Consider the following 26,355-nt stretch of genomic DNA (forward strand, 5'->3'; position numbering starts at 1 on the left):
TCATTGTACGCAGTGGCACCGACACACCACTGAAGTGACCACGAATATGTTTCGACTGTGACTGCGGTTTGAGTCAGGACAGGTACTTCACACCATTGAGCTAAACAAACAATAGAGTTTCTTACTACTACCTAGAGGGAAAGCTGGCGGCGCTGCACTTCAGCCAACATGGACGCTCAAAGCATCATGGGGCGGTGAGCTACTTGTTGCGGCACAGTCGTAGTTTTTCGGGAACACAGAGTGGCAGTACTAAGGCGTTTCATTCCGAAAACGTAGTTCGTGTGTGCGCAGACGACTTTCGCGCGAACGCAGTGTGCAAAAGCCATAGTAGTGAAGACGCGACGACACACGACGCCAATAAAAGGTTTTACTCTTCCGAAATGCCATTAAAAAACCTCTTAAAGTATCTAAACAACAACATTTTTTTTGAAAACATATTTACTTTTAAAAGTGCGCCTGTTAATTACGAAATATTAGTTTTTTTAGTGTTCATCACTTGGCCAATAGGAAAGCTAGTCATGTCTTATTTTAGGCAAACTTTGCACTTAAATGATTTTCTGCTCGTTTGTTGCAATCATTAGACAAGATACTGAATGTTAGGACGTTTGTAGCTATCAAACAGCTTTATTTTTTTATTATTTTTTGGCCAAAAGTTACAGTTCCGCAACACGTAGCTCACCGCCCCATGATGCTTTGAGCGCCCATGGTGGCTGAGGTGGTCACGTGGGGTCTCCATGCAAACTCCCATAGACGGCTTGCCAGCTTTCCCTCTAGGTAATAGTAAGAAACTCTATGAAACAAACAAACAAACAAACAAAAATAATAATAATAAAAAAAACAGGAGTGCAAACCTTTCCGCATTTCTCGTCAAAGGCTCTGGGGCGACTTGGTACAGCTCTTCTTTTACTATGTCTTCATAGAGGCAAGGTTTGGAGTCTTCACCGTCCATACCACGGGTAAGGACCTTGTCAAACTCCAGCGGTCCTGTCAGTATTTCAGCTGGCTCCTGCGGCTGCAAAAGTAAAGTGACTTTTGAGTAAAGTCAAATACAACTGACAGACAATACACATTTTTTTTTTTTTACAGCGTAAGATTACCACCTTGGCCAAGGCTATACAAAACACAGTCACTGCAGATAATAATGACCACTAAAATATCTGAATGTCTCCCATGACTTATCTATTAGAGCCATGAAGAAGAAAAGGTTGGAGACCTCAGCAGATTTGTGACTAGCTCAAAAAACGTAAGTAACATTATCTGGGCATAGCCCCAGACTTGCAATAGATATAAAAGTAGGCATGTGCAAATAGCGATTTTTTGGTTCGAAGCAAATTCGAAGCAAATGCAGCATTTTTCTTCGAATAATTTCGAACCGAATATTTCGAATTTCTAGCGTACAAAAACGTTGAACGGCACAAAAGGAATTTTCATAACCATGTATTTTTTTAACACACAAGGCCGTTACATGAAAAAAGAAAAGAAAAAAAAAAGGAATGCATTGCTTTGTCACACTCATGAAACCTGTGTTGACTTTCTGCAAAAGGTCATCAGAAATTGGGGGACCCCACCTACGTGTGGTGTCAACGTATCTGTGGGATGTGATGAGACTAGGGGTGTGCGAATATCAAATTTTTCGAATACAAATCGAATACGAATACTTGGTTCCGAATATCGAATCGAATATCGAATAACCAAGGACATACGCATTTAACCACTACAAAACATTATTTGAGCACCCTAGAACATCACAGTTCAACTATCAGTGATGGAATGAACACAAAATATATGTGTGGCTGCACAAAAAGTATCAAAGTCTCGAACATTAATCTTAGAAGAGTAGAAATATCAGAGAAGATGGCTAGTACACAGCATGGATTAAGGCTAGCTTGCCATAAGTACAAAAACGCGTTGCTGGGATGAACATAAAAGGTTGTCGTGAAGGTAAACCGGCTGCTCCACATGGTCAGGCAGAAGTAGTTCCCTTTCTAGCTGAAGCGACTTCTGCAGCCCCAAAAATGCCTTCTCACTTGGCACTGAACTGGCTCGTATTGCAAGGTATTTCATGCACAGCTCTGACTATACCAGCTTCGCAGGTATAAGAGCTCACCAGCGTAGTCAGCTACTGCATGGCCCAACGTTACGCATTGCTCTGGGCGCCGCCATATTGTTACGTCTCTGTCGATAGGACTTGCGGGCCGAAATGAACGCCAGTACTCGCAATAGAATATTCGGCTCGGTACGAATATTCGCGTCGGGTCGAATATTCGAAACAACACGAATACTTGGATTTCGAATCGAATACGAATACTAAAAACATAATATTCGAATTATATTCGAAAATTTCGAATATTCGCACACCCCTAGATGAGACCTATAAGTGGAGTCTCCATCTGCTGCTTTTAAGCAGAAACTCTACAACATCTGCTAGGCGTACGCATCACATGCCCAGTGCCCAGCACCACCCCACATCAGGCGTCTGAAAGGGACACCCATCTCATGTCTCAATCTATCTCCCCTTAGTACTCCGGCAGCCCCGCTTGTTTAGCGAATTCCACACAGAGAAGAGCGGCTGCGGCAGCCGCAAGTGTGCACACGCTGATTGGCCCCGACAGGGTAAATGCGCAAACAGCCGGCTGACGCCTTGTGACGTTCTTAGGGCGATCTACGCATCCACGATGGCTCCCCGCAGAAGCGCATTGTGTTACGCTAGATCTCTCTAATCGGAGGACACATATCTCTCTTGACTTCTGCTGCAGAAATAGTTCGAACTGACTGCAACTGCCGCAGCCGCCCTTCTCCGCGTGAAATTCGATAAACAAGTGCGGTGGCATGAGTACGAAGGAGAGCTAGCATGAGACACATGGAAATGGGTCCCCCTTTCCGACGCCTGATGCGAGGTGGTGCTGGCGCGTGGTGCGCACTCCTAGCAGGTGTTACAGAGTCGCTGCTTAAAAGCAACAGCTGAGAGACAACACGATCACAGTTCAGATCAGCACTTGGAGGCCCCACATACAGGTCTCACAGCCCACAGATAGTCTGCACCGCACGTAGGTCGGCTCCCTCACTTCCGATGGGCATTTTCGCAGAAAGTCGAAAGAGCTTCAATGCATTCTCTCTCTTTTTCATACAACAGCCCTGTGTGTATGAAAAATACATGACTCTGAATATGCCTATTGGGCCATTAAACCTTTTTTGCGTGCCAGAAGTGTTCAAATTATTCCAAAAAAATTACTTGCCAGAAGTATTCGAATTATTTGCTTTAAAATTATCTGAAGAAAATTACTATTTGCTTCGAATTCGTTACGAACCAAAAACCCACTGTTCACACATGCCTAGTAAAGTTCGTTGCTGGACTAGCTGGTTATTTTTGGTCAACATGTGGGGCACAGCACTTCAGCCAAAGAGATGAAACTTAAAGGAGTCATTCCTTTCTTTAGCACTGCCATAATGAAGCATTCTTCACATACAGACAGCCTCCCATTATAAAAAGCAGGTTATTATGCAATAAAGAGTATGAAAAACAATTGAAAAACAAATGTGAAATTGAGATTTTCAATGGAATCAAAATTTCTGCAGTTGAAGCATGCCTGATTGCGCGCACCATGCCACTTAGAACCCCCTTTCTTATCCTTAAGCTATTTACGTTTCTCTCTGTTCAAAACTGAACCTCTGTAGAAGCAAGCAAATAACTGCCACACAATGAGAATTATGTGCACGACCACAGTGTCGAGAAGAAAGTGACAAGGAGATGTTTGAAGGAGGTCACCTGGTAGAAGGTGTCCTGAAGAGGCACGGCCGGCTTATTCTGCAGTCGCAGACTTTTCCTCGATGCTACAGGCTCAACAACCGTCCGCTGTCTTCTCCTGTAGAAAAAAAAAAAAAATACAGTACCAGTTGCATAGTCATCAAGCCTACTAAAGCTAGCTCTAGTGCTCGTAGCAATAGACAGCTTTAGCGCTAACACATTTTCAACAGAACATCTTGCTGTAGTCACCCTCCAAAACCTATCCCACTCCCAGCATTTAAATTTTATGCATGGAACCTTGCCTTACCCTTTACGTGACTAACCTTTTGATATTTTTAAAACACATTTAATGCACGGCTCTCTAAGTCACTGAGCAGCTAGTAACAAGAACTTCAGCACCGGATTCTGTTTAAAGCAAAAAAACTTAAACACTTGCATAAGTTTTTTGCTTTACTAAGCACCGACTGAGCGAGTCGTAATGTCAGGAAACCTGAAATATTACTGCAATGCATGTGGGTAATTAACACACTGGCACAGCCAATCTTCGTTTCTACTGCAGAAAGCGGCCTTCTGCTGTTGCAGAAGGGTTTACTGAAGCAGAGTATCGCTTGCATATTGTGCCAAGCAAGGAACATGTAGTGGCATTTTCTAGAAGCAGCTACATAAACAAACAATCGAGCTATCACGCTGAAACCCTCATCGCTGCTTTCTTGAGCAGAATGCGCGCTCTCTAGGTAGATATACACTCGTGCAGTATTGTCTTTAAGCATTCTTTCAGCAAACTCACAATATGCTTGTGAAGCAGGTCGGGGAAAAAAAAAAGAAGCTATAGGCAGATACCAACAACAGCAACTACAACATGCATAGAAACCGGAGCAGCTGCATCAGCGCAGCATGGGCAGAGACAAGCAAGAGGCGATGGCTGTTGGTTGGAGTGACCGGCAGGGTGCCGCAACGGCCAACTTCGAATTTTGCGTTGCTTGTTACACTGCTGCCACCACTTACTTAACACTGCTTTGTTGAGCTAGTTGTGCATGAGAGCTTTTTCTGTCGCTCAGCTCTTCAAGAAGCGCTCAGCATCACTCAGACGTTGGCCCCTATTAAAAGTGCACGAAGACTTAGCAGCAGCGACGCTGTTTTGGTCTGCGAGTTTCCTCTGGGAGCGGCACGGAGCAACGCCGCCCAGATCACTAAATAGCGAGCCACTAGGGTTTTACGCATGCATAGGTCACACGTCGAAAGGGCGACTGACCATCACACTCTAATAATAGGTCAATGCCATTGGTTGGAACACCTTTGAGGGGCACTTGCCACTTCAACCTTGAGCTGTATCCGAACTACAGCAAATGGTTAAAACTGCCTACATGCACAAACAAATCCTGGCTCCAAATATTTGTCAGTGCTCATGTGTCACTTCAGCATAGAATATGAAAAGATTATTTAACAGTGTACCATGACACTGATGCTTTTTCTGACAAATAATTTGGCGTATTCCTTTCCAGTAAGTTCGTTTGGAATGCTACACCAAAGCTGTCGATCGAGACGGCTCAACACAGGAAGAAATGGAGGGCACTCGTTGGAATCCGTGACCCCACATACTGAGTGTTGGCTCCAATTTCACACAAAAGTGGCATTTCGCAGTCAGTTTTGTTTAAAACTTCGTTTGGGTAGGGCATTTGCCTGATTCGGTCAGAACTGATCGAAAATCTTCATCGTCTGCGGTGACGGCGGATCGAAACGGCAAGCTTTCGCAGCAACCATACCTGTAGCGCCATCTACGCCTGCTGGAGGAACGACCGCTGTACCAATGAGGCTGGGGCGAAACGCAAGGGGAGAAAGCGGCTGCGCGGTTGCTTTGAAAGTCCTTTCTTTGCTATTTTATCAAAACTGGGAGCTGAAAACGCTGTTGCACACAACTGCCCCCCTCCCCACACCTCACATTTCTCCCATGAGTTTCTCCGCAGCCTTCCTGCACTGTAGAGTGCTCGTCCGTCTAGATGGTGCATGACGGTGCTACTGGCATCGTTACTGCGAAAGCTCACAGTTTTGGTTCGTCGACGCCACAGACAAAGATTTCCGATTAATTTAGACCGAATCAGGCAAGTACTCCATCCAAACATAATATAAAACAAAACTGACTGCCAAATGCCACTTTTCTGCGAATTTTGAGCCCTAACGAGCAGGCGGTTAGGTTAGGCCGAGGGAATATTTTTTCAATTTTCTCTGACTGACGCAACAGTCAATAGAGAAGAGGGATAAGCTGAAGCAAGAAAAAGAAGACACCTGTAAATGGGCATCCGAGATATGCTGCAGATTCCAAAAATGAAAATTTAAGAGCACAAAGGGAGTGCACACAGAATAGGCACACAGAACTGAGCACAGCAATGTCAAAAGAGCTCTTACGCTGACGATGATGGCCTGGCAGGCACCGGCACTGGAGGAGGCACTATGGATGCTTTCAGCTTGAAAGGAAAAAAATTAAGAGCATTAAATACTGCGACCCAATGCCACCTTATGGTCCTACAAAGTCTTCAATCTTATAAGCTTGAAACACCCCACAAGTTCCTATTGCCATCACACAAATCTTTCTCTTTTCAAAGAGCAACAGTAAATTCTCGTAAATTCGACCCTCGTTAATTCAGACAATTCAGACAGCTCGTCTGGTCCCACCAAATGCATATACCATTCCATGGCTTGAAACTCATTAATTCGAACAAATATGGCTGCCCTTCGGTTAATTCGAACAGACGGCGGAGCTTGCATAAGCCCAGCGTGGCGGAGGTAGGGCGATGACGATCATGAGTGGGGGCCTAAGTCTGGCCTCTGTAGTGCCAGTGGCACTGGTGTTTAACCGAAATGTAAAGGCGCCATCCTCATCGCTATAAACAGCAGCTGAGAAGGCAGGGGTGGCTGTGTTTTGCCATGTGACCTGGCAGCCAGTACGCAGGAATTGAATGGCGTGGGGAACTCCACAAGGCACGGACGCAGAGGCTTTTAGTGCTACGATTTAGGTCTGCGAATTTGTAACAGTTTTAACTAATTATATCCCGTAACATGCATAGAGCTAAAGTCTCATGCCCGCACCTCTCAGACTTCCCAGCACCATTCAAATCTAGCGCACAGGCTGCAAGGTCACATGGAAGAACGGAACGGAACAGATCATTAAAAGGCCGCTTGCTGAATAGTCAACTCATACCCTCCCTCGCAGCGACTAAAAGTTACTTCACATCCCATTCATGACTCATGTTTTCAGTGAAAAACAATGAGAGCAACAGTTCATTTTAAGTGAGTGCATAATACAAGTGAAACAGTATTTATGAATTGGCACTGAGAGACAAAGGTGACAAATGTCATACATACATCATCAATGCCGAGAGATTCCAGGAAGGCCATTTTTTCATCAATGTTCTTTTGGATCAGTGACAGGTAGGTCTCCTCCTTTTCCTGGAATTTAGAAAATGGTCTTCATAAGAACTTAGCACAAGGCACCAAATATGCAAAGCACACACGGCAAAGTACACACAACCAGAGACCACACCACTAAGGTGCGACATTTGAATCTGACTTGTTAACCCTTTCCGGCCCAATGATTCCAATTGGAACTGCCATATTTCGGAGCCACCAGTCTTGAATTGAGCGACAAATCCTGCTATTTTTGCAGCAGTTCTGATATTTCACAATTCATCTACCTATTTTAGCAGCCTTTCACATGACTGACCTACGCTAGTACGCAGGAGAGAGAGACAGAAACTGGTTAAGCTTTGCTGTCGTTATCACCTGGTTCACGTCCTCCCTTGCACCGCGCAGAAAAAAAAGAAAATCATTTTTGTTTTTCTCTAATCATGTGGAAGGGTACAAGTAAGCTTCATGTTACTCCTTCCAAATAAATTATTTCGGCTAAACACATTTACAAACGCTAAAATATTTCGCAAACAATAATGATTCCAAATGCAATCACTGGGACCTGGGGCTCAATTGTAGAATAAGCAGCACGGTCATATTTGAGATGCTTATGACTGCTTTGTGATGTAAATGTCTCGTTTGCAGACGTGTACATTCAGCGCAAGCACTTTTCATACAGAAAGGACAAAGTTTCAAGAACAGCCCACCAGACGCGTTGAGATGTCCATTCATCCGATGATGAAGAAATAGTATATTCACTGCACGCAGATCAGCAACAACAACCCAAAGGCAAATCATAACACAAAAGAATTTAACCTCTACAGAATATTGTCCATGCTAGAAAATTGAAAACTATAGGACGATGCAGAACCAAATGGTAGCGCAACTACATTGAAGGTTGGAAGCCATACAGCTTTCAAGCTCCGAAAGGCCAATCAACTCGCCCAACTGTTCATGTTGTGCAACCAAAACAGAACATTCGTATTGTGGATGCAGCACAATACTGCTGAGCAGGGAGAAATCATGAACAGGAATCTGCACTAGGAGCATTTTCCCTGCAAGAATACTTCAAAAGCTTCTACATAGACTAAATATTTGAGATATTTGCATTACAAATTTTCAGTTTGTAAAGCTGTGAGCTCGAGGCTGGAAATCTAGATACTGGCAGCATGATTGTCCTGTATCTTGCACGGCATGTTTCAAAAGAACCACTGCTTATCTCCAACCAACTCAAGAATTCCGCTTACATAGGACCGCACACCGGCCCACACACAATGGGGAAATAACAACACAGGTACAAGCTGTGTGCCATGTCATTCTCGGCAATTCTTGGTAAGAACTGTGGCACCCTCTACTCCAACAGAGACTAGCGAAGTTTCAAAGAAGTTGACATTTGAAGTTTCAAAGAAATCATAAAAACTAAGTACTTCACACAGCGCAAGTCCCAATGATTCTATTTGGAATCATACAAAAAAACTTATGAAGGACCGACAAAACATCGATTTTCTGATGTTATAGAATTATCCACCTCCTACATAAGTTTCTGGATATTGATTTTTTTCTATGGAACGATTTTATTTTGGGCCGGAAAGGTCAAGCTGCTTCACTCAACCGCAGTATGATTCTTACTCCAGCGGGCTTCTGCCTAACAGATGAAATGCTGTCTTTGTGCTCCACTGAACCCTCAGCACAAGCCATGGTGCGTACGAGAAAGAGTTGCCGCTGCCAGCCTACTTGAACGAATGGTGATGAAAATTCCCACGTAATCTTTCTACCCGAACTTGGCAGTGCACCTTCACATGTATCAGTACTAAAGAACAGTGTCAGCAGACATGCTATTCTCTTTTATGAAACACTCCACAGACTCCAGACAAAGAGGCCCAGAAAACTTTGATTAGTTGCAGCCAGTTGCCACCAAGCGAAACACTGCTTAACGCATTCCCCGACGGCTGCGAGAAAAGCAGAGAGCACTGTGGCAACACAAACTTAAATAAGGCTATGAAGAGATCCATGTGCAAAGTGTCAGCACCTCCGTCTGTGCCACCTCATGGTTACATTGAAAGGATGCCCCCTGACAAACTTCGGCCCCTTCATTGCTTGCTAGGAGCCATCATTCCAAGAAAAGTGGGTATTTAAATCTTCCGACATTTTCAGGTTGCCCATGTACCATCTGTTACAAAAGTTTACAGTCCATTGCATCGTTTGGATGAATAGCATGATTGACCACCTTTGTAAAAGACGGTACAATGCACAAGTGCGAACTGCAGCAAAACAGCCCTTGGTGTTACTCTGCCTGAACATGCAGTGTTTGAGGCACAATAAGAATGCGCCTCTTGAAAAATCATGCCACAGTATTGCGTGCAACTGCTCCAGGTCATTGTGCTACAAGGAAAACATCCCTCAAATGCTATCTCAGGCGTAATGTCACACCTGCATCAGATCAGCAAGCACTGCATGACCAGTTTCTCCAACATTTTATGGATCTCCGAACGGATCAGTGCATTTTTAACATTTCCCTGCTTCTGTTACTTCTTTCCCTAGTGTCTGACTCTGACAAGCATGTACCTCAACTACTCTCCAAGTTTCTTTTATGTTAGTTTTATTGGCTCATATTTTGAGCTTATTACAGTCGAGCCCACTTATAATGAACCTGACGGTCACGGTGATTACGTTCACTGTATCTAAGCACAGCTGAAAAAAGCGAAAAGGTGACACGTGGATGAAGAACAGATACACAAAGACAGGCGCTGACTCGCAACTGAAGTTTAGTCGAGAAAAGTATGCGTATAAATAGAAATACAAACAGCACAAAAAAAGACACAAACCTAGCAATCATCACGTTTGACACCAAGCACAGAAATCAAAGCACTAAGACATTGCAACCCAAGTGATCAGGCCAAAAAAGCAAATTCCCCATCAGTCAGTCCTGCAGAAGTTTGACATACAATTAGCGCTATTCAAGCGCATGTGAAGGGCTTCCATGAGTTCATCAACTAGTTGGTCATTGTGCCTGAGGATTGTAGTAAGTGACCTCCCCCTTCTATACATAAAAAAAATGTAAAGACAGGCAGAAATGGCATTTCTTTCAAGAAAATGGTCTACACGCAGGTCTGCTTTTTCATGCAGATCATATAACGGTGCTTTCCAAGCATTCCGGAGTGGTCGTGTGCTTCTCGCCGAAACCATTCCTGCCACCAAGCTGCTTTAGGGGCGCAGTATTACTCACTGCAATTTGCGCGTTCATGACAGCTGGCAGTAGGTTGGCCTTGACATCTCCGATCCTTGACAAAATGAGTGACAAAGCTGTGCAAGGCACGTGCGTGCAGAACGTGTCAATTGCACTGCCTGTTGTATCCGCGCTTCTTCCGCCTGGCAGCAGTGCCAGAGTTGGAGAACAGGCTCGACCAGAGGGTATAGCATGTGACTGGCAGTCAAAGCTCTCAGACAGCCACTGCTTAATCATCGGCCATGTGCAGTTCACGCTTACAACGCTGCCGCTGTTTCGCATGCAACACGCTTCTCCTCCCACTTTAGACCACACATGCATGCACTGATTGACACTGCAGCCCACTGGTGCACACTTGGCCGGTGGTTTCAATGCCAGCCTTTTACTGCTCTTTTTATGTTGCCATGTTGCTTTAGAATGGGGTCTAGGGTGACGCAGTAGCCTGGAAACACTTTTCGGTCTCTACACTGGTGGGAAGCGCACGTTTTCCGACTGCAGGGCCGGACTTATGGTGCCTCCTCGTTCGCTCTATCTGAGTTGTGCTGTCATGGTCATTCGTAGTATCTGAGAAGCAGCGATGTTGCTCTAATACACATCTTGACGGTAGCACCACCCTCCTTCATAATAAACGAGCATTCGTTATAGCTGCGGCCGTTATAAATGGGCTCGAATGTATAGGCATGTAGACCCCCTTACCTAATGCCTTGATGGTTTTTCAACTAGGAATAAATAAAGAAAAGGGTCCTGCCCTGACCAAAACCACAGGAGACACATACCACTGCTGAGAGCAGTAACAACTGTAGATATACATACCTCTTTGACTTTGACTTGCTTTGCACTACTGTTCTCCCCAGTAGAAGCCTTCTGTTTCTTGACAGAGCTTTCCTTGCCATTCTGTAACCAGTGAACAAGGTAAACGCTTAGCAGTATGAAAGCTTGAAGGAAAAAAAAATTCATAATTAAACATTGCTACGCTAAAGTGTTTGTCGTGGTGTGTCTTCTTTATAAAAGGTGAGTCACCTGCTTTAAGAAGCAGGTGGTTCACCTGCCACCTAGGTCATGCGACAAACCCTAGTTGTGGCGATATGTGGCGGCCGCTTTATCATGTTGTGCAAAACACCTGCCACATATTGCAACAAGCAGCGTGAGAGGCTATCTGCAACGTGCTCCCGTACAAGCACGTACATATGCACACGCACACACACACACTTGGGCTGGCTGCCGCCTACGCATTGTGGTAGGTGGGCCACCTGCCAAACGAAGGCTTCAGGCAAACACACTATGGTTAAATGCGAGAAAAGGCCAATACATGTGCTAGCACACTAAAAACAAAAAACACTGTCCTACCTCTATAGTTAAAAGTAAGGGGAAGCATTTCACGATATTTCCCGTAATACTGCTTTTTAGGAAGCAACAGCAGTCATCTATCACTACAGTAAAACTTGTTCTTTTTGTTCACAGTTAATCCTTGTGTTAGGTCCCCAAACTGGAGACAAACAAGCAGTAGCAAAGAGTGTCGCGAGGCTCCTTTGACAAGACATTTTGAAATACTCCTTTACGGCTATTTCTACAATGAAATCACTGCATTAATAGATAAAACCAAGAGATTATTTCGTATGCTTCAAACACACTTAAAGCAAATGGAACTAACACTGTTGTTACCTACAAAAAGTATTCAGTACAGGTTTTTTAAAGACGTGGACAACTAATGCTATGCTATTTGTGAGCGAGGTTTTGATATAAGAAGACTGCTTTAGAGCTTTCCCTGTGTTTCCCCTGTTAATGTTTAAGAAAGCGTTAGCCACCCGACATGCGACATCACAGGTGTCAGCAAAAAAGCTATATACGTGCACAGAAAACAAAAACGCCGAATATAATGCTTGCTAGGGCCACAGGTTGCGCAAATTAATTAAGACAAGCACGATATAATGGTGCTAATTCTGTACGAACCAAAGGTCGCAAATTACGTAAGCACGGCGCCAGAAATGTTTTCAGGCAAGGTTACTTTGCTTCGGCCGCATCACACATCAGAGCACAGACGCACACGCAAAGTTCGGAGTTTCAGCGGAGTCTCGGCAGATTTTCCGACACCGCAGCTGCAGAAGGCGTTTGGCGCCTCTAAAATGTGACCAAGAAGAGCCTTGAAGAGCACTTCCATTTTACTAAAGGCAACTGCACGTTTAGAATTACCAGCAGACGCTATTGCACTTCGACACATCACAAGACTTCACGGAATGAAACCATGCGGAGCTACGCACCAGCTGTTGCGCTTTCCGCTTTGCAGTTGTCGAGTTCTTGTTACGCGTTTCCTCCTCTTCAGCCTCCGCCTTTTCTCGGGCTTTCTTCATACGAATGAGGGTCAGACGCGCCTGTCGAATGAACCGAAATGGTAGCCATTGAACGAAAAACCCACAAAGACCTTCTCGAACGCACTCACCGAAATCCTCGTAGAAGGGCTGTAAAAAGTCGACACAGCGTTCATGGTGAAACCCGAGTTTCGTTGCTAAGTCAAGTGAAAAGATCGCGGGACGTCAAGGTAGCGCAGGAAGTTTAGATTGTTACTATCCCCGCGGCTTCGCACGTGCAACCTTGCATGCTGAAGCTTGCCGCGCGCTTTTGCCGCGTTCGCGCGCGCAAGATGAGAGAGAGAGAGAGAGAGGCAATGGTCACGTGACTTACTTTTGAAGGCGCGCACATGTTGCTGTACTTACATGGCAAAGCGCAAAATATAATTTTTAGATGCATATAATAATTTCACAACTCGCTTGCAAAAAAAAATAATGTTTCACTTGCCTGTTGTTGTCACTCCGAGTCGCGCCCGTCGCGTCAACATGGCGGTGGGCGTGTGAGCTGGCTGCCGGCGTGTTTTATGTTTATCAACGCAGCGACTCCGATTCAGCGATCAAATTATACGGTAATCCGAGCGGACAGTCGCGCGTGCGTGCCCGCAGGCAAGCAGCGCGATGGATCACAGGGAACAGCTGCTCGCGTTGAAGGTTATGCGTCTGACGCGGCCTTCCTTGTTCACGACTGTGCCCATCGTGTGCGATTCCCGGGACATCCCAGGTAGCATGTGGATGCAAGAACTGAAGCAGGACCTGGGAGCGCCGCTGGGCCTCGAGCTGTTCGGGGCGGGCAGCTTTCTCATGCTTCCCCAGAGCTTCGGCAACATCTACCTCGGCGAAACCTTCTCCTGCTACATGAGCGTCCACAACGATAGCCAGACCACGGTGCGCGACGTGTCCGTCAGGGCCGAGCTTCAAACCGACTCGCAGAAAGTGTTCCTGACAGGTCGGACCGACGGACCCGCCGTGGTCGCTGAACTGGCGCCCAATAGCAGCATCGACGAGGTCATCCACCACGAGGTGAAAGACATCAACACGCACATCCTTGTCTGCACTGTGAACTACTCAACGCAGGCTGGGGACAAGATGCACTTTCGCAAGTTCTTCAAGTTTCAGGTTCGGAAAAGCTGGCTCTCTCTCACGTGATTGGGAGCCACAAACCCAGCGGCGACATCTTGTGCAAGTTTTTTTTTTTTTTTTCGTGGCCGAAGCCAAAAGGTGGCGTGAAATGTTGCAGCGGTATGCTACAGCGCACCGGTACTGTTACCCCTGGTGACCGCTGTCGTCACAATCGCCACTAATGCCGCCTGTCGGCACGATTATAATCTGTGGTAACAAATCTGGGCCATAGCATAGCTTGGAGATTTTGCTTCTGAGCGTCGAAATATTGGTTTCTACACTGTGTGGAACAGGGGAATTTTATCTAGTAAAGGTCATGAGTAATAATAATGCTTAAAATTTAATGGTGATTAGGTCACAAGCAAAACTGGATGATGTACCGGTTGGATGCATTTCTCATTTAGTATTGTGCTACGACAGCTAACGGTGTTGTTACAATACATAGTTTTCACAGACGTCATAGCGGCTGCCATCTCTGGGTCCCGAAAGCGCAGCGAAAGCCTTGGCATTTTGTTAACCCGCCCATCACCAACTGGTTCCCGCATACACTGTGGAAGCTAGCCACAGTACCCAAAGATGGCGCCCGTGACACCACGTGAAAACTGTCTGTACTCTTACCTGCAACTCTTGCCTGCACTGCGGCAGCTAAACTCCATGCTTCATCATGTAGTGTAGTAGCAGCTACTAAGTGCTTGTCACTTAAGTCACCAGGTAAAAGATGCTTCACCGCTCAGGCAGTGTCAGCCTTGAACAGCCATATTTTTTTTTTATTTCAGGTTTACAAGCCACTTGATGTCAAAACCAAGTTTTATAACGCCGAGTCAGACGAGGTCTACCTTGAGGCACAGCTACAGAACATCACCTCCACGCCCATCTGCCTCGAGAAAGTGGCACTGGAGCCATCACCACACTTCAGTGTGTGCCAGCTCAACACGTGCGGGGACAGCCAGAGCGTATTTGGGCCCGTGAATTTCCTAAACCCTCATGACACGCGACAGTACCTGTTCAGCCTATCGCCTCGGTTGCCATCCTCTGAATCAAGCAGCTTGGCCACGCAGCCGGAGAGACGCCGGAGCGGCGTCACGAGTATTGGAAAGCTCGACATCATCTGGCGTTCTGCGATGGGCGAGAGGGGGCGTCTGCAGACGTCGCAGCTGGAGCGGATTGCCCCTGGCTATGAGGACATCAAGCTTACAATTGAGTCGGCGCCAAGTACTGTCAATTTGGAAGAGCCATTCGAGATCGCCTGTTCCGTAACAAACACGTGTCAGAGGGTGATGGACCTGGTCCTCGCGCTCGAAAATGCGCCATCATCAGGTCTGCTGTGGCAGGGGACGTCAGGACAGAGCCTGGGCAAGCTAGAACCTCAAGCCACCATTCGCCTCAAGCTGGAAGCAGTACCTTTCAGAACAGGCCTCCAGGGCGTCTCGGGTATCAAGCTGTCGGACACATACCTGAAGCAGACGTACGACTATGACGACATTGCATGCGTGTTTGTATGCTCCAATGGAACGACAGTTTCGTGCTGATTGTGACATATTCCTTTGTTAGTTTCAGTTTAGATGTTTTATATTAAGGGGAGATTCGAATGTCAATCTCATGGGATTATTGTTAATCTATGAACCGTTGTCTATAAGCATTATACATTATGTTGCTGTTATGCTGGTTCTTATTCATTCTCTGTGCTTATACTTGCAATTATTTGTTGCACGCTGAAAACTAGTATGACGGCAAAGATATTTCATAATTTATGCAGTCCGCTCAAGTTTCGCATCTTTTTTGTTTTGCGCGTAACTGGCCCATGCACACTGGTTGACATTCATAATAAATGATGAGGCACCAACTTGTTGAGAGTTCTGGTTTTATTGGCTAGAGATATAAGCAGGCTTGTAAGACTGGCCGACAAACTTGAACTACACACATATTTCTGTTCTCGTACAGTAAATCTCTACACTGAAAGGAATGTATCACAAAAATATACACAAGAATTGGGGCATAAAGAAACACTTAGTGGCTGCTGCTGCGGCAGCAAGGATCGTGTTTTCCGAACCAAACTGAATGTGGCTTATTGCTTTTTTTTTTACAAGCACGGACAGAACGAAGTGGTAAAAAAAAATAGCGCTTTTTAAGTGGAATGACTGTTGAGTGCATTGCTGCTAATAGTAGTAACACAGAACAATATAACATGTTCCAAATGCACAGCTAACTTTAGGCCTGTGCAACACTGCAACACAAGCAGGATCGGGCCACTGCAATGCTTTGTGGAGTGCCCATGCAAGTACTCAATTGCTATCTTTACCTATCTTTATCAACATCGTTACCTAATCGTTGAGTACATCTAATGGTCTCACTTTTTTACTGAACCCATGTATGGTATACACAGTTCAGTACACTTAAATTGCATGCTACACAAAGTAGCAGGAAAATAATTAGTGCAGTCTTTGTTCAGCTGAACAGAAGTCAAACTTCACTGTGTTTTTTTTTTTAACTTTCAATCATGGAGGCCACAAAGTATGTACCGTATTTTCCGGTGTATAAGACGCACCCCCCATATATGCAGGCTGTCATTGAAAAAGTTATTATATAAGACGCACCCGTGTATAAGACGCATCCCAATTTACCCAGTTAGGCTAGTGAGGCTTAATTAAACATTCTTGTGCGACCATTGCAAAATGCACCTTACCTGTGAGAAGTTCTTAAGCACCGCTAAGTGATCGAAAAAGGCAACACTCACGCCATACCCACCCACGTTTTAGCAAAAAAAGAAAAAAAGAACGAAGGAACTCTCGTTATGTCCATAAGAACATTTTATATTAACTTAAAACCTTTGAAGTCAAGATGTGCTATCAAAAAGCACGCCCATTTCTGGAGGCGACCCAGCTGAAACATTTTCTTCGCACTACGTACACGGAGCAAACAAAGTTGTAAAGGGTGACTGAAAGAAACGCCGGCTTCTCTTGACAATGGCGAGAAACGCGATTGTCATCATCTTTTGGCATTTCACATTACTTTTGCTTGGGGCCTGCGAAACGGTCGCGGGTTTATGATTCCAGAAGTCGTCATCCCCACCGTTTAATAATAAAGTTGCTCTCGGTGGTCCCCGTATTGAAGTATTAAACGTGTTAAAACCGCGTTATTGGTAGTGATCTTTTTTCGGTGAAAAAAGCTTGAACATGGACCTGAGTAATTTCTGAACTCGCAAAAAAAAACAGAAGTCGCATATAAGACGCACCCTTGTATAGGACGCACCAGCAAGATTTTTGAAAAAAAGCCGCGTCTTATATACCGGAAAATACGGTATATCTAGACAGTCATAGCCTTTGAGTACACACATTCTCATTTGTGCATGCTTTGTAATGACCAACATCAGTAAGTGCTTCAGTTAGCCTCGCCTTATAGTACGTTGAAACGCTATTCACTGTTCAGAAGCTCTTTAAGCAGGTGATGATCGTTTGATCGAATTCGTGATTTGTGATGTTACATGTAGAGGTGAAATTACGCAGAGCATGAGGGGGTTCCGGTACTGAATCTATATTACACACCCTGTAAAAAAAAAAAAAAAATCTGCTCTGCTCTTCTTACAGAAAGCGTATTTAAGATGTAGTGCGCTTACCTGGTGGAATAAAACCTGCAAAATGGCTTCCATTTTTATTACTCTTCATTTTTTTTACTTAATCACCACTATTGGCTCAAACTTAGCCATTACGCCTGCCCTGCAAGGTGTGCTGCTGCAGGCCACATGAAGAAAAAGAATGCACTTTCCAATGCTGTGTAGTTTAGTAAATGAATGAAAGGCTCAGATCTTCAGCTGATTATATGAATTGCAAAGTTCTTATTTTCCCTAGTGTATCTGCCGAGAACTTAGGCCTTTCCAGTGGGCATGTCTGCAAGGAGTGTTCACTGCTTGCATTTCAAAGAATGCAACAGCGGCAAAACATTTTTTTTTCTTCATTGCAGGAAGCGCAGCGATTTTTCACAGTTGGTAATGGGCACTAGCTTTGCTGCCAGTCGTAAAGCACGCCATTGCACAAAGGGAGACAGCACACATGCGGACGAAGTATAGTTTGCTCAGCACGAACAAAGCACTTGCTATCCCACAAAACAATGCTCTCTCTTGTGCCAACATCAGAGCACAAAAAAGTGCGAATAACACATGAACAATGAGAGAAAAAGTAGACGAGTGCCATCACTCTGATCACAGAGTTGGAATGATTGCGGTGACCCAAGTTTATAGCCGCGACCAGTTTAGCCAAACACTCTTTAGCCTTCTTTGCCTCAGGCTTGACTTTGATCCGGCCTTTGCACAATCCAGCCGTAAAGACGAAAAAAGAGGGTGCTTTCGCACCCTACTGTCGCTGGCTAAGCAAGCAGGGCTGAACTCGGTGCGGCATCACGTGTTGGGGCGTTTCTTCAAGATTGGCTGGGGAGAGTCTCAGTCGGCACCGACGATGCCTTCCTCGCCAGCGTTTGGAATGGGGGCGTGCATCACTTTCTTGGTGATTCCAGGACTGGTGCTCAGGAACGGAAAGCTTCCGTTGACCATGACGCCATGCGTGGGTGTGTTCAGGGGCGACGGGAATGGCGAGTTTGTGGGTGACGGTGTTGTTGGGTCGGACCGTGGGGAAAGGTGGCCTCCGCTGCGGAGCGTCTTCAGTGCCGAGTGAATTCGGAAGTGCACGAGAGACTCCAGCAAATAGTCGCGGTAGTTGTTTCTGTTCGAAAATGGAAAGAAAGGAAAAAATTGTTCAGTTATTTATACCGAGAGTACCAGGCCACTATAAAATTGTCACTAACAAACATACAAAACTGTAGATGCTTTGCCAAGCTCATGAATATTATTTGTCTCTCTCAAATCTTTCATGCTCGTAGGTAGTGTTATTATTCACGCTTTTTTGAAATTTCAGTGCTTAAGCTACTGATTTAAATCCTATATTACTGGTTTTTGCACTTGTTCAATCACCCTGTATTTAATACATGCAACAATTAGCATTTTTCTTCCATTACTTTGTAACTGCTTCATTCCCATGCCCTTAGTTAAAGGTGCGTTAAAGTGGATTCAGAGCTTGTCTATTTATCGTGGAAACTCGATCTACATGCTCCAAGCATTCTTAGAAACTTCGAATTATTGTCACATGGGGACAATTTTCCTATTAAATTGAATTAAGCGTCCCAGCTCCCGCCTTTCTGCCTTTTTTGAACTCGCCTGTAAAAGTAGAAGGAGTCAACCAGCCCGTGGAGTGCCTTTCAGCCAGTCACGTGGCGGCTTGCAGCTCTGCTATTGGCTGACCATGACATAAAGCAAAGAGTCCACGCATATTTATATTTCCGTAGGCCTAATTTGCAGCTATGTTGTCTGGGACTGAAACTATTTATTCATGAAAACCTAAAAAACAAAATAAAAGCAAAAGCGAAGCCGCCACCTGACTGGCTGAAAGGTGCTGCACATGCTGGTTGACTCCTCCTACTTTTCAGATGAGAGTTCAGAGAAGAAAAAGAGGAGGGAGCCAGAATGTTTAATTCGATGTAATAGGCCTAGCTAACCAAAAACCTCTCAGAGACGTCTAGCTAGACGTCTCTGAGAGGTTTTTTGTTTGCTGGGGGGAAATTGGCCACGCAAGACAATAATTCAAAGTTTCTTGGAATGCTCAGGCTGTGTAGATCTAGTTCCTATGCTAAAAGGCGAGCTTAGAATCGTCTTTGGTGCACCTATAACTAAGCCTATTTGTGGTCCTGGTACAGAACAAGACTATGGGATGTCTTCACATCAGCTATTTTTCTTCATAACAAAACTTCTCGACAGATACAAGAACACCAAGCGTGGGTACACAACTATACTTTAGTAACTATTTTGTCAGTAGCAATTTCAATTTGCTTTGCTCTGTGGTCAGATTGTCCGCGTTGCCAAACCTCTAGAAGAGTTCTTTGAGTCTGTTTTCACTTGATGACAACTGATCCTGGTGGTAAGGAGTGAACTGGCATAGAAAGAATCAACTGAAGCTGTAAGAAAGGGGATTACATATACACAAAAAAAAAGATATGAAATGCAACCATAAGTGAAGAAAAAAGAATTTCTCTCATTTCCATTTTGCTAAAAGGTAATCACCATGCAACTGAACTGAACATTATATAAACGATTATGAAAGAATATTTAATATCAAGAGTGAGGAAAGGAACAGGCTGTAGAACACAATTTCATACCCCGACAATTTGAAAAAATAAGATTTACAAGAAACTGCACACACTGTTCTGAATTCTATACATTTGGAAAGTTTCTGGGGCGCAAAAGAATAGCATGTTTATTTTCGACACTTGCTTTCAAACAGGCTTCAGCTCACAGCGCAAAGGTGTTGCTTTAGAGCCCGATGGAGAATTTTACATTATTAACGTGACAGCGTTAAAGGTACCGTTCAGCGGACAACCTGACATCAGCATCACTGACTGGAAAGCTGAGAGGGTAGCAACGTAGAAAAGCAGTTTTGCTGAAAAGAAAAGAGACGGTCAAGTGGAATTGAATCACTGTCCTTTGGGTCGGGCGCTGGGCATGCCACTTCTGCACTATTGCGGAACGTTTGTTCAGTGGGATAAAAGGAGGCCTTGTATGAGCACCTCACACCAAGGTTGGTGAGTTACATTGCAGGAACACTTAGTTAATCACGATCACTAATTACCATCACAATTATTATGCACAATGATGTGCAATGTATGTGTAACTGTATGCGATTGCAACAAGCATGACAATGTCTGTGAAAGGGTGTGTAGTGGGACCTCTGAGCAGCCTTAGGGACCCTCTAACGCTGTCGCGTCATACTCGTAAGATGAATCTTGAGCTTTTTCCTTACCGCCTTCCTTGACAGTCGTCATATTTGTTCACTTTCCTCCTTCCCCTTTATACACACTCTTCCCTCTCCCCCTTTGCAGAATAAGGAACCGGTACTTTCTTCTGGTTAGCATGCCCACCTTCCCTTTTCGACTGTCTCTCACTAATGAAGATAATCATGCAAGTAAAATGGTTTACTAATATTTGCACACAATGCGCTGATGTTAGATACGCCAAGACATTTTTTTCTTTTCTTTAAATGTGATACAAACACAGGTTGGCCATCATCTTTTGAACCTTTGTTACCTGGCCTGGTCAAGCCACTCCTTTGCCTTTGTGTATTGCTGCTGCTGCATTGACAAGAAGCCCAGCTCAGCAGCGGCAAAAGGCAGCAGGTACGTGTCCTCCAGGATCTGATCTTGGCTGCAGATGAGAAATTCGAAGTGTACGAGCTGTGTAAGCAGCACACACACATAGTATATATACAGTATACACACACATACACACCGGGTGTTTCAGCGAACACTTTCAAAAATTTTCAAGAATAGGATTTTTGGGTTGAAAAGCAAAACTTTAAGTCAGCACTAACCCACCTTATGAAAGGTTGGTAATGCGACGATTTTGATGCTAAATTACAGTACTTTCCTTAGCTTCAGGTCATCTAAAACTGCTGCAAAGAAGGAATTATGCTTAAATGAGTCACAGAAGAACATCCTACATGCTTGGTATCAAACATTTGAGACCTAGCATCAGCTTTATGTGTTGGGAAGTGCAGGGCTGGATCCCCAGTGCTGCCGTGTACCCAACAATTTCCCAAGAGATAAAAGCCTTCCCCTGACCATATGCTTGGCTTTTCACAGACGAAATGGCTGGAAAAAAAAATGGGTCTTTGATTCCACCTTGAGCAGGTCAACACATCAGCCCAGACACACTTTGGCTGAGTTGCCATTCTACCATTAAAAATCAAAGCATCATCGTCATCATGTGAAGGAAAGGGGAACCTGAACTCACTACTTGAAAACTTCCAAGAAGCACTCCTCGGACTGCAGCGGATGGCCCATGTAGCGCATGCACACGCCCTTCAGCAACATCGCCAGACAGTAGTCATCGACATACCGCTCATCCATCTCTGTAAGACGCAGCAACGCAGCAGGTAAAAATTTAGGGCTCATGGTTCAGACCTTCGCCACTGCCATGAATTAGAGGCACGCAACGTTGTCTCACCTTTCTCTCGGGAAACTTCAGGCAGAGCATTCTCGACAAGTCCCAAGATCTGCAGCAGCAGTTTCTCATTACGTCCGATCATGGGAAAGCTGTTCCACATGTACATGATTTCCTGGAAAGCGAACAGCACTACTGTAGAGGCTTTGATTTAACAAAGAAAGATTCCATTCATTCACTGATAAATTAAAGAATATTGGTCTCGTGTGTCTCTTGTGAATATTAATAAAGCCAAGTGCTACAAAAAAAATTTCTGTACAAAAAATTTACAGATGATTTACTTCATGAACTAAATGTGACATTGATGCACCACAGTACATAAGTATCCTTCTCATGGAATTACTTATGAGGATTTTACAAGCAATGTAAGTGCCAGCTGATGCAAGATGATTTCTGCCTTTCCACTTGGCTGCAGCTATTGCAAAACTGGTTTGCCTCCTTTCCACTACGATGCAGCAGGCACGATGCCCTTTATTCCACTTGGCTGCAGCTGGAGAGCATAGATTTCATCCTTTCCATGTGGCTGCAGCTGCCTCAAAACCGGTTTTCCTCCTTCCCCAGGACACACAATGGCTGTTTTGCTAGTGACCCACGTAGTGGTAACAGGAAAAGGGAAGAGGGATTTCCCTCTTTCTACTTTTCCACCTGCCGACCATGGCAGGTGAAGGCTTCATTCACAGGCAGGACAGCTTTTTCATTAGCGAGGCACCTAGTGCTAGCCCACTAAGAAATTCTAACTTTTGGATCACTGGATGGTGGTGCATTTAGAGGCAGCATAGGTTGCAGTCTTTCTTTATGGTACTTTTATTGAACAACAATGCGTTCCTACCACAAACTAGGCCTAACGTACTACTACCACAAACATGTCATGCCACTTGAAAATTACCAGGAAGCTGTACAAGCTTCTTCATAAGTATATCTACATTAGTGGTAACAACAGATGATTGCGCTAAATATATTCAGTCAAGAGGATGTAGTCAGTCATCCATGCTATAATGGAAGCCCTTCATATTGCTAGGCATAGACTTGACTTACCACAACGGGTAGAGTGAGCCTCTGCCCATTGTCGAAGAACTTTTGAGATTTTTTGACCACAAACTTTTCAATTGGGATTGACTTGCCAGCAATTTTTTGCTTGAGCCCAGGAGCTTGCCTGAAAGGAACAGGCCATATGCACGATATCACTTTCAAAAATGTCAGTAGCTTTACCACAGGAATGAACTAATTATAGAAGAGAAAGCAACCAAATATCTTAAAGCGCATTTTTTCCCAAATATTTGTTGCAACGACATCAAATTCTAACGAACATTGCGGTCAATCCTTCCTTCTGCTGTCTTGATATACCGAGTGTGTTGATATACCGGGGGTGGGGGCAGATGCGTCCATCCCTCTCAAAATCGACATTCCCGTAGCTGACGATGGCTATAATTTTCCTTAGTGATGAAGCAGTCGATAGCGCTGGCCGTAGGCCAAGCTGAGCGCCGAGGTTCTCTAGCGAGGAAAGTTAGCACAAGCATTTCGAATTGGGTGCTGCACTCATTACGACACGTCACCAGCGGACGCTTTGCTTCACCTGCGTGCAGGAAAAAGCGTCGGATTTCTTCGCGCTGCAGGGGTCTAGAAATTGAGTTTTTCTTCATTTCAAAAACTGATATGACATCATCTTGTTCACGGAATCAAACTCCCAGTTGAGACTAACCACCCAGCTACTATAATTAAAAAGTTAATCAGTGGGTTTTTGTTAATTAACTGGATAATTAAATGGGTTTTGCAGCATATTGTGTCCGCCAGGGCAGAGAGTGTGATCCTACATGTATTTTTTTGCGATACTGAACCCAATATTTTCAGGAATTTTTGAAAGTGTTCGCTAAAACGCCCGGTATATTTGCAGCTTAGGGCTGTTCTGCTACCACATTCACTTCCTCTTTCTCTGTACTCTGTCTCTTATCTTTCTATTTGTTTATTTGTCTGTTTGTACATTCATCCTCTTATTTATTGATACCCTCAAGGCTTACAGTGAGCACCACAGAAGAGCGATCTTAACATATATAAAAACAAATAAACAATACAAAAGCAAACAGAAAACAAATTACCTTTGACATTAACATGAGAGGCAATGTTCGTAATATTGACCCTTGTGTTTCAAATTTCAAGCAGTTTTATTCTTATACATACCATATTTCTAAACCCAGCTGAAAAGTAAAACAAGGATTTTTATGCAAGCTTACCTGAGCAGGTTAGCAATCTCCTCCATGAGTTCAGTGTTGCCTTCCTTGTACTTGGCATAGAGGCAGGAAGCCTGGATGTAGACATAGGTGGCCTTCGACCACCGGCATCCCTTGCGCAAGATGTCCGCTGTGTCGATGGCTCGGTCCCAATCACACCTAAAGCTGTTTTCATTTTTGTGCAAAGAAGCGTTAACATGACAGCCAAAAATGAAGGGGTTTCATACATACACTGCTGTACATGTATGCGTTACGCCTCTAACCTCATAAGCAGTATCGAGTGTTTTTCAATCGTGTGGCCTAAATAAATGATTGGCCTACTCCTCATTGTCCAGCAAGAAATATGTGGACTTGTTTGTTTGAGGTCCCACAGAGCAGAAATTCTGTAAGACAGCTCAACGCGCTATGGGTTCTTAAAAAGAATTCATACTGAACGACATGTAGGCTTAATCAGGAGGCATTACGGCATCCTTCTCCCATGCCTCGGGGGTACACTGTACAGCTCTATTTTAAGTTTGAATAAACTTCAGATTTCACAGATGAATGATATGAATGAGTGCCTACCTATTTCATTCATTGTAAGTCTGACTTGCTTGATTTGTTGTAAGCATATGTTACTGCTGGTTATCATAAACTTACACTAATTATAAGCTAATAACTGAATATAGAAAATTGTTTTCTTGAACACCACGGCAACAAATTATAAGGTACCAAAGTGAATAACTTTTTGCCTGCTTCTAGCACTAAAATTTCATTTCAAAGTGTCAAGGAGCTCAGTAAGGGATTTTCATAGTCACAAAGCTTCTAACACTTACCAATGACACCACAGCAACTCCCAGTAGCAAATATAATGGAATGGAATCCACTCAGTCTGTGCTTCGATAGCTTCGTAATACTGGTTTATGGCCTGGGAAGAAAGGACAGTCACAAGATCTTGTAACAGGGCTCTTAAAAGACAGGCTCGAAGTCAAGCTAGTAAACTCTCCCATCATGATACACAGGATCAATTGAAATGTCTAAAGTAGCATGAACCCTCTCAGGCGCTATGTAAACAAATGGTACACTGAATTTTCAGTTTTTTGCGGGAGTGTGCTAAAGGTAGGAGCAGTGTTTTATTTGTTTCAGCTGAATGCATACTCTTGATATCAACTTTGGGTGCTCGTGTGAACAGATTTTGTCACCTGTGACAATATCATTTTTTTTTTCCTGCATTTTCAGTTTTACGGACATGTTTAAAAAAAACCATATGATCACTCAATTTCATGAGTACGCTTGTGACAAATCCTAGTGCTTAAATGTTACCATATCCAGCCACTGCTACTCTTTGTACAGAAACTGCGCTCATGCCTGTAAAAAAAATGTCATTTGTGTTCTGCATTGAAAACCTGACTAATTGGCTTTCCTAAGGCTTGCACAAACTCATTTAGGCAGAAGAAAGCTTTTTTTTGGGAAAGATATGGCAGGCGGTGCCTGAAATGGCAGAAGTCATAAAGCCTGTGAACTAGGTGTGACAACAGAAGCTGGTATAGCAGCATGTGCTGGAATTGAATGGAATGGCTCACATTTTCTATCTGGCCCTTGACCTGATGCATCCTTGCATTGAAAAACAAGCTGAGTACGCCCTGTAAGAAAAATAATTTTATTGTGAAGTGATCATTGCAATCAGCACAAAAGTACGGAATCAGAATTAAGTGACTTTCTAACAGTTTCCAGTCGAAAATGCCAGAGTTAAAAAATAAAAAGAAGAAATTAGGTTTTCCCAACTACTCACCTTTGGATATTTATGTAGAAGGCCTTTCACTAGCCTCTCCGACAGTTCTAGATCTCCGTCGCCAAGTCCTACAATGGAACAAGTGAACAATAAGCCTTGCTTTCCGAGCAAGCATTTCATGCACTTTTACTTGTGAGCATCACATAGATGCAATGCTGAAGCACATTGCATGTTTTTCTAAGACCAGAGGCATGAAAGACACAATAAACTTACCACTGCTAGCTGCCTCGTAGCCACTATGTAATTTTGTAATGTAATGGTGGTCTTATGTAATGTAATGGTGGTCTTTGTATGTAATGGTGGTCTTAACTACTGCATGCATGAACACAGCAGTTGTTTCTTACCAAGGATGTAGAGGACAAACGTGTGATATGCCACAAGCACAATACTGCACAAAGGCCCACGGAGGTAGTCTTGCATCATGCAGCCTTCCTCTAGTTCTCGCAATCCCAGCACCTGTGAAATAATATCAACTGAAACCTTT

General features: G+C 44.1%; 3 protein-coding genes across 5 annotated transcripts in view; 1 reads left to right on the forward strand and 2 right to left on the reverse strand.

The window, feature by feature from the left end:
- LOC149365327 (WD repeat-containing protein 76-like) overlaps nt 1–12,998 on the reverse strand; it is a 25,598-nt gene extending 12,600 nt beyond the window's left edge. The window contains exons 1-7 of the mRNA XM_089541943.1: nt 12,811–12,998; nt 12,632–12,742; nt 11,187–11,267; nt 7,106–7,189; nt 6,149–6,207; nt 3,767–3,863; nt 852–1,012 (exon numbers count right to left, since the gene is read on the reverse strand). Of these exons, the coding sequence (XP_089398069.1) occupies nt 852–1,012; nt 3,767–3,863; nt 6,149–6,207; nt 7,106–7,189; nt 11,187–11,267; nt 12,632–12,742; nt 12,811–12,855 (638 nt within the window). The 5' untranslated portion in view covers nt 12,856–12,998. The remainder of the gene's footprint in view (nt 1–851; nt 1,013–3,766; nt 3,864–6,148; nt 6,208–7,105; nt 7,190–11,186; nt 11,268–12,631; nt 12,743–12,810) is intronic.
- Nucleotides 12,999–13,193: 195 nt separating this feature from the next.
- On the forward strand, nt 13,194–15,680 carry LOC149365328 (trafficking protein particle complex subunit 13). Its single transcript, XM_089541971.1, has 2 exons — nt 13,194–13,834; nt 14,614–15,680. The coding sequence occupies exons 1-2, from the start codon at nt 13,337–13,339 to the stop codon at nt 15,364–15,366; spliced, it is 1,251 nt and encodes a 416-aa protein (XP_089398097.1). The 5' UTR covers nt 13,194–13,336; the 3' UTR covers nt 15,367–15,680.
- A 1-nt stretch (nt 15,681) lies between these two features.
- LOC149365329 (tetratricopeptide repeat protein 39B-like) overlaps nt 15,682–26,355 on the reverse strand; it is a 107,742-nt gene continuing 97,068 nt past the window's right edge. For all 3 annotated transcript variants that reach the window (XM_089541950.1, XM_089541956.1, XM_089541960.1), the window contains exons 9-18: nt 26,216–26,327; nt 25,872–25,939; nt 25,663–25,722; nt 24,916–25,007; nt 24,104–24,265; nt 22,911–23,028; nt 21,879–21,990; nt 21,666–21,783; nt 20,961–21,077; nt 15,682–18,549 (exon numbers count right to left, since the gene is read on the reverse strand). In XM_089541950.1, the coding sequence (XP_089398076.1) occupies nt 18,270–18,549; nt 20,961–21,077; nt 21,666–21,783; nt 21,879–21,990; nt 22,911–23,028; nt 24,104–24,265; nt 24,916–25,007; nt 25,663–25,722; nt 25,872–25,939; nt 26,216–26,327 (1,239 nt within the window). In that variant the 3' untranslated portion in view covers nt 15,682–18,269. The remainder of the gene's footprint in view (nt 18,550–20,960; nt 21,078–21,665; nt 21,784–21,878; nt 21,991–22,910; nt 23,029–24,103; nt 24,266–24,915; nt 25,008–25,662; nt 25,723–25,871; nt 25,940–26,215; nt 26,328–26,355) is intronic.

This window comes from Amblyomma mixtum, chromosome 1 (assembly GCF_055824585.1).
Source record: "Amblyomma mixtum isolate Tamu chromosome 1, ASM5582458v1, whole genome shotgun sequence".
Taxonomy (NCBI): domain Eukaryota; kingdom Metazoa; phylum Arthropoda; class Arachnida; order Ixodida; family Ixodidae; genus Amblyomma; species Amblyomma mixtum.

Excerpts from the sequence above, each read along its gene's own strand:
- LOC149365328 (XM_089541971.1), top strand. The coding sequence starts at position 13,337 with ATGGATCACAGGGAACAGCTGCTCGCGTTGAAGGTTATGCGTCTGACG. Across the intron at positions 13,835-14,613 it reads GCAAGTTCTTCAAGTTTCAG|GTTTACAAGCCACTTGATGT; the intron begins GTTCGGAAAAGC and ends TTTTTATTTCAG.